The sequence below is a fragment of the Hippocampus comes genome, unplaced genomic scaffold (assembly GCF_001891065.2).
Source record: "Hippocampus comes isolate QL1 unplaced genomic scaffold, H_comes_QL1_v1.1 scaffold88, whole genome shotgun sequence".
Taxonomy (NCBI): Eukaryota; Metazoa; Chordata; class Actinopteri; order Syngnathiformes; family Syngnathidae; genus Hippocampus; species Hippocampus comes.
The window spans coordinates 123,169-131,286 of record NW_017805933.1 but is presented as its reverse complement, the minus strand read 5'-3'; the positions used below and the strand labels follow the sequence as shown (position 1 = coordinate 131,286).

The following is an 8,118-nucleotide window of genomic DNA, read 5'->3' as shown; positions in this document are numbered from 1 at the left end:
ACACTGTATATATGTGAATCTGTTACATGAGTGTAGTTCATTGAGAAGGTCATCAGTGCCGTATTGAACTACGACATCTATTTTTATCTTGTCATGTGTTTATATGTTCGATCAATTAATCAATCAATTGGAAGTACAGGTATCTTGGATTTTTAAAAATGATATATATATATACACACTGTATATATGTGAATCTGTTACATGAGTGTAGTTCATTGAGAAGGTCATCAGTGCCGTATTGAACTACGACATCTATTTTTATCTTGTCATGTGTTTATATGTTCGATCAATTAATCAATCAATTGGAAGTACAGGTATCTTGGATTTTTAAAAATGTAATTTGTTTTTGTGATAGTGTATTTTAATCACTGTTGACGTGAAGTTTCTGTACCTTTTTTTCCCCATACCTTTTCATCACTAGCTGTGAGTAATTTCCATTTTATAACTGAAAGGAAGCACTTGAGAACTCAAAGGACAGCGTTATGAACAGCGACTGAATAAATACGCGAGCGAGCGCATGCGGGACTGCGTTCGCGTTTCCGCTGATCTGAGGCTTCGCTTAAAAAAGTGACATTTTAAATACTCAGTGCTGAGCCATTCATCACGTAGGTCAAACACATCGAACTTAACTTACCAGCGAGAACTTTAACAGTCACATTCACTCATACGGACACATTTTTTTTTTTTTCAATGTGATGATGACACTCTGAAAAATACCGAAAGCAAAACATAATTGAGGAACAAAATGTCTTTTCCCAGCAGAGGTACCCTTAAAAGGTTCGCCATTTCTACACCAATGTACATTTCCTGCCTCTGCACATGAAAATACAATAATTGATTGATTGTGTCTGAAATGTGTCTGATAGCAATCAGACACATTTCGTAATCTCTTAACAGTTTACGATAAAAAGGTACACATGACCCAAACGGGAGCAGTGGCATGTCTCACCGCTCTCATTGGTGTTGATCATGCGGCTGACTCCCGGGTTGATGTTGGTTGAAGACGTTGCAGTCAAAGTCAGCGTGTATGGTGCGGACGGACTTACACTGTCGACATCAGCCTGAGGTCAATCAAACAACAACACATCATGCTTCAACAGAAATCACCGTCAACAAGATATCATCGACTTTGCGCATTGCAATTAGGGACAGTTTATGTAGGTGAGAGCGACCGATTGAAATCATTTCCTTTGTGTCATTTTTCCTGATGAATGAGTCACCTTTTTGAGGGCCTCCACTTGCAAAAAGGGGTTCGATGGCCCATTCTTTGCTGTGTGAGGCTTTATTTTAATAGATTTTTTTTTTAACTCAAATGATGAGTTATCTTGACTAAAGCCGAATGCTTTCCGATGCTGATAAAACTGATCACTGCCAGATAAACATCTCTCTTTTTCGCAGAATATAAAACATAGCATATCATAATTTGTGCTGGGATATTTCTGTTTTATGCGGGGAAAGCGGTACGTAATTTGTCAGAACATGAGAGGTGATGGGAGCAACAATAAAGCATAAAAGCAGAAATAATGGGCTGTGGCAAAAAAAAAAAAAAAAAAAAAAAATGTGACAGGGTAAACAACGGCTTGCCAAGCAAAGTGAGTGCTTCAGATGAAAAAGCACTCTCCCAAAATGCAACAAAGGCAATAAGTGATTCTGTTTGCAAAATAACACATTGGTAACGATGGGAAGAAATTGACACAATCACCATGTGGTCACGTCATCATTTGATATTGCGCAGCATTACGAACACATACATGACAAATTATGCTGGTTTATTGATATTGTAACAGAGGCTATTACTTTTTTCACATACGGATAATTGATGTGAATAGATTGCATAGTTGTACCTTGTATTATTCCAATGTTATACGTTTTAGCGGGAATGTTAAGAAATATTCATGAAATTGCCGTATACTCAATAGCGCAACAACATTAGCTGACATTACTTTTATTCCTTATTTTGTGTTTTGGGTATCTGTCGAATTAATTGAAGTGACTCTTGCGTGGATGGATGGAGATAGATAAATAGATAGATAGATAGAACTTGAGATTGGGCCTTACCTGTGAGTGAATGGGAGCCATGCAGAGTGCGAGCAGCAAGATGCGATAAAAGAACGCCATGACGGAAAACCCAGTAAAAGGTTTCACTCTCGTGCTGAAATGCATCCAGAGTCAGTTCAGGTAATCCACACGTCTGAAGAAGGTCTACAAGCTGCTCTGTGCCATGACTGAACCTGTCAGAGTCAGTCATGGAGGAAAAGAGCCAGAGCTACAGTATTCCAAAGGTTTGGCCTTAATGACAGAAGACAGTGAATGCTTTAATTCTCTGCTTGGGCAAATGAAACATTCAGGGTTGAGCTGAAGCCAACTCAATAAGTCATGGGATCTATTACTCAGCCTTGTGTGTGTATGTGTTGGATAGGGTTACATTTTCATGAGTGGGGGTATGGGACACCTGGTAGCCGGTAGGAACCAGGATTGGGTGGAGCTTGGCTGAATGTGTGTGGTACAATTCTGCACTGTAATGTTATGTCTGACCACCTGAAGACGTGTGATGCATTGGCTGGGGCGAAATTCATCATGTATGTGAGTGTGAATGTCCCTGAACATATCTATCACGAGCCGGGTGCACTCTGACTTTCCCCTGATTTGGCTATAGGTTGACTTGGTTATGATCCACACAGCCTGCAGCCTCTTGCCATCGCACAGAGAAAGCTCACACGAGTGGGCACTTAAGAGAAAGAAAGGGAAGACATTATTGGACGTTGGAGAATTGTGGGTGCTTAACTGAAATACCGTGTACTCTGCATCCCCGCGGTGATGGTCGCGAAGGCAGAGCGCTCCGAAGTGGCGCCCCTCACATCGTAAGTGCAAGCCCCCCGCCAGCCCTGTAACCACGGCAACTCTCTCTTCCTTCGGTACGCTGAGTGTGCCAATGGGAACGCAAATGTCTGCGATGGTGACTCTGTGGAAGTCAAAGTCCCCAGAGGCCATGTCCCAGCTCATGGACACGGATGTAACGTTAACATGTACCACGTGGAGGTCGCACATTCCTGCAGGGCCCAAAAAAATATGCTAATTGTGCTCCAGTCCAGTTAAAATGCAGATTTCATTTTACTATATTCAACCACAAGGTTTCTGTTGAAACATAGGAGAATGTTTCAGTGGCTTACCATAATATAAAATATAGTTTTCAGGAAAAAAAAAAATGTATCTCTCTCTCTGTCTCTCTCTATAGATCACACTATCCCGCTTCCCTCCATCGTGCAGGAAATAATGTTCGACCACTTGGAGAACCGCTATTGTCATTATTGCCAATGTGCATCCATCCATCCATTTCCTAATCCAATTATCCTCACAAGGGTCGCGGGTGTGCTGGAGCCTATCCCAGCCGTCTTCGGGCAGTAGGCGAGGCACACCCTGAACTGGTTGCCAGCCAATTGCAGGGCACACATCGACAAACAACAACCATTCACACTCACAATCACACCAGACTATTTAGAGTGTTCTATTAAACCTGCCATGCATGTTTTTCGAATGTAGGAGGAAACCGGATACCCGGAGAAAACCCACACAGGCACGGGGAGAATATGCAAACTCCTCACAGGAAGGCCGGAGCCGGAATTGAACCCTGCACCTCTGCAACTGAGAGGCGGGCCTCCTAACCAGTAGACCACCATGACGCCCTATTAGTGGGAGTGTCTTTTGGAAAAATAATTCCGAGAACATAGCGAAAACATCACAAAGTTGGCAACACCGCAAACACAAGTCATAGCTCTTGCTCGCGACCTCGCTTGTCCTAGAATCCGCGTGTGCACATAAATTAAAAACACAATTTTCAAAATAAAAACAGTTTTTCATTTTACTTTACTGACTTCATAGTCACTGTGAGGGCCGGTCAGTGACTGCAGACCTGAATGTGGCTCCTGGTCTGTAGTCGGACCCAGGGATCAAGTGCCGGACCCTGGCTGGCACCTTGGACAACACACACACACACGCACACGCACACACACACACACACACACACACACACACACACACACACACACACACACACACACACACACACACAAAAAGGCACACCAGAAAATAAAGTCTCAGTTCGGGACAGCATTTTGAAGAGCGCTTGGTCATTCCTCTTGGCCGAGGCTCTCGGGGGATCATACATCTTTAAATGACTGGAAACTCAATCTGTCATGTGCTGAGAGCGGTTGCTTAGTAACTAACAGGTGAGCCCGGAATGTGACGCAAATGGGAAGAAAGACTTTTTTTTTTTTTTTTTTTGGTCTTCGATAGATGATGTCATCAAGTAGTGCTTGATGGATGTGCCACTTTGTAAGCGTCCACCTATCCTGGCGGGCGTCCCCAGGGAACAAACACAGAGACTGCCACTTTCCCCGTCAGCACCAATTTCAGGCTGCGCTCCAGGGACTGAAGATGAGACAACAAAGTGACAGCATCGATGAACACTTTGATTTTCAACGTTTCTTATTGACTCAATAAAGAAAGAAGCTCACTTTAGCAATTTGAGCGCTGGAAATCCACTATCCATCCATCTTCGCAACTCATATGTCCTAGTTTAAAGGGGTGTTCGAGTGTTAATTTTGCTCCAGAAATCAGAAAAGTCTGACTTCTCACCTTCCTCAAATGCAACATAAGATCAGAGTCACACCTAGGTGGGGGAAAAAAACCCCCCAGCCCCAAAGCATGATGCAGCCACCACCGTGCTTCACTGTAGGTGTGGTGTTTTAGTGTAGTTTGAACATTTATGATTTGTAGACTATTAACATAGGAAATGTAAATAAAAATAAAAATCATAAAAGTTGGGGGGCGGGGCGGCATCAATTAATGGCGTTTTCTTGGGATTCACATCCCTATAGTAGTGTACTGCACTAGCATAGGGTAGTGCCCCTTTAAGAGAGATCATGTACAGTATTTACTTTGATACTGGCAGATGAAAGGTGAGGGCAGTGTGACACAAAAATGTAGTGAGGAAGTATCCCTGTCCCATGGTGTTCCTCTGAAGGGCAAAACAGTCCGTCCAATCGATTGCCGGTAATGATATCATCCTACTGGAAAGGTTAAAGCCATCCGACCAAGAGTTGTCCCTCGTCCTGTGGGAGAAAAATGACATTATGGCAAAGAAAGAAAAATGAAGGGGACGGGATCTGGAGCAATTCACAGTGCAAGTTGAATATGATCCACATTGCAAACGCGTTAAAATAGCGGTATCCAAACTATGGCCTGGGGAGTGGATCGTCATCCGTTTTTTTCCTTTTTTTTAGTAGACTTATTGTACATTCATACATAAGATAAGGTAAGAAAATGTATTATTATTTGTCCCACAATGGAGAAGTTTGCATTGTACATTGCAAAGAGATCCTGCAGTCGAGACAGCCTGCAAAGGCACCAACAGGCTCAGGATACACCTGCAATGATTGCACTTTATTTTGGCTCTCCATGAAAAAAACAAACAAGCAAAAAAAAAACAAAAAACTTCTTACCAGGCGATTTCTTGCTGTTTTGCGAGTCACTGTAAAGCCGTCTAGACTTTTCATTGAGGGAAAGGAGGGGAACAAGACGTCGAGCTCCACAGGGTTTGAAGGCTGCTCCCAGGCAAGCCAGACGGCCTGAGAAAGAGCAAAGTCACGCCAGTGCTTGAAGTGAATAACAACAACAACCTTACCTGTAAGAAACTGGCAAACAGCCAAAGATGCTCTGTTGTACCAATCGAAAGAGTCATTCCATCTCACCTTTCAAACCGCTGTGACAATCATTTGTGTGTGTGTGTGTGTGTGTGTGTGTGTGTGTGTGTCTGTGTGTGTGTTTGAAAGAGTTCTGGCTTCCATTTTGGATTAAGAGCACTTGCCATGACAACTCAGAGCCACTCCACAATCTGACCCCTGAGGGCAAGCAATGAGGGAAGAAATGGCAATTTTAATAAATTCACACACAGAAAATGCAGAAATGCAATCCCACTGTCGCAGTGTGTGTGTGTGTGTGTGTACCACACTTAAGAAGCACAGTGCGTGAACGTGTTTGTTTGGAGAGACATCATTTTCGCATACAGAACACGAGCTGGAACTGTTACCATAATCTGAAATGTGAGTTGTGGTGGTTTTGACAGAGATGGCCAGTGTGGCGGCCCCACTTGGCCAACAGGGGTGACGAGAATGTGAAAGGGGGGAAAAAAGTCAGCGTGAGCCTCATGAGAAGTTGGGATATGGAGAAGTGACTCCAACAATATCCTCTCAGAGATAAAAATTGCACATGTGGAATCAGGTTGTTTGCTCAAAGGGACTAGTCCTAAGTCATCAAAAAATATGCCGCAAAATGTAAAAAAAAAAAAATTATGCTACATTGTAAAAAAACAAACAAACCCAAATGTAAACCTACACAATGGAAAAAGCAGATTTTTTAAATGGTTTAAAAACATACGGTGTCATTGTTGTGCGGGTTGTTCACCACAACACTTAGACAACCGAACGTTATGCCAAGTTTAATGTTTCTTTTTATTATTTTCGGATTGCTCACTTCCGAGTGGTCACTGCCCACTGTTCACGCTTGTGGAATTATTAACTGCAATTTGGGTAGGTTTGTGACATGACATCAGCGCAAACACAGCCATACTGGATACATCCTTTGAGATCTACTTGGAAACAGATTGAGAAAGGCATTAAATCCTAATTGGGCTCTTGGGCCTACGGTGCAAATGCACCCTGAAATAACCACTGCGGCAAGGTAATAATTCAGACAAAAACACATTTCAAGCTTTATTCCCCTATTCGGATGCATCAGTAAGAAATTGGGAGGAGACTGGAGTATTATTGTCTGTACTGTACTTCGATAGAAAAAAAAAAAGGTTAACTCATCCATTGATAATCTCCCTTGGAAACATAGATATATGATTAATATTTTTGGGCTTACAATGACAAGTTATTAGAATTAAGCAGAGAGATCCTCTCGGTTGAGTGGATTGGCAGAGTGAATTTCAGTATATTTTTGTGTTTCATAGGAAAGATAGTGTGCATTTTTTAACAACAGCTTCCAGGTATCTTCGTTATAATACCCCAAGGATCACAAAGTACACTTTGCATGACTTACTTTGTATTTTCTGTCTGTTCTTGGGTGCCGACCTCCATCCCACCCCATATCGTGTGAGGGGCCGGTGCTTATTATCATTAACCTTGAACCAGAAAACCACATTAGGAAGCACTTGGCAATGCGGGCAAGGAAGAAAGCTCGGGCAGGACTCGAGCTCTGTAGGGTGCCCATCTGATCCGCAGGTCCTTCAAAGTCGTAACTACAGTATTTGTATGCAAGCAATTAAAAAAAATCAAATCCTTAATATGTCCCCTTTGAAGCATTGCATTATCTTCACCTCTACGTGCTGTTCAAAATCTAATACGATACCTTCCATGTATTATGTCATTCATGCGTCACAAATCTCGGAGCCCTCCGTTATATCCCTGCCGGAAGCCTTCATTCAGTTCCACTGGCAGGTACAGTCAAGGGGCTCTTGGAAGTGGTACACCACGCTGGTGGCGTTGCGTGTACAGTAAAGTGCCACCGAGCGGGACTGCAGTCCGTTCTCGCGGCAGCACTTGCAGAACCTGGCGTGGGTGTTGATGTTGAAGTTGAAGATGGTGGCCGACGGACATTTGCCGTCACAGGAGAAGACTGTCACCTGTCAACGAGGCCGGGGTAGAGCATGAAGGCTCACGTACTGCGATGTAGTAATTATCTGAACAATGATGCACGATATGACGGGACAACACTGTCCTGTGGTTGTGTATGTGTGTTTTCTTACCGGTGTGTTGCTCCTGCAGTCGTCTTTACGTATAGTGGTCCGGATGGCCACTCGCTTGCACGTCTTACCGTCGTCTTTGCCTGTGGTTCGGTTCACAGAAGACCACAAAAGGAGACTGAATCAGACATCGTTTTGGGGTATATCTGCGCTGTCTAATGCAATCCAATCCAAGAGCTTTCAGTTCATTTGAAACAGTTACTGTGTACCTCGAGCGGTCAGCATGAGTTATCATTGGCATAAATGATGATGAAGGACACACACACACACACACACACACACACACACACACACACACACACACACACACACAC

General features: G+C 43.2%; 2 protein-coding genes across 2 annotated transcripts in view; both read right to left on the bottom strand.

Moving 5' to 3' along the window:
• ptprq (protein tyrosine phosphatase receptor type Q) overlaps positions 1-3,260 on the bottom strand; it is a 47,449-nt gene extending 44,189 nt beyond the window's left edge. Inside the window, 5 exon segments of the mRNA XM_019890354.1 lie at positions 950-1,065; positions 2,604-2,712; positions 2,762-2,870; positions 2,872-3,072; positions 3,243-3,260. Coding sequence (XP_019745913.1) covers positions 950-1,065; positions 2,604-2,712; positions 2,762-2,870; positions 2,872-3,072; positions 3,243-3,260 — 553 coding nt within the window.
• Positions 3,261-6,757: 3,497 nt separating this feature from the next.
• Positions 6,758-8,118, bottom strand: part of otogl (otogelin-like) — a 32,316-nt gene continuing 30,955 nt past the window's right edge. Inside the window, exons 56-57 of the mRNA XM_019890369.1 lie at positions 7,808-7,887; positions 6,758-7,684 (exon numbers count right to left, since the gene is read on the bottom strand). Of these exons, the coding sequence (XP_019745928.1) occupies positions 7,484-7,684; positions 7,808-7,887 (281 nt within the window). The 3' untranslated portion in view covers positions 6,758-7,483. The remainder of the gene's footprint in view (positions 7,685-7,807; positions 7,888-8,118) is intronic.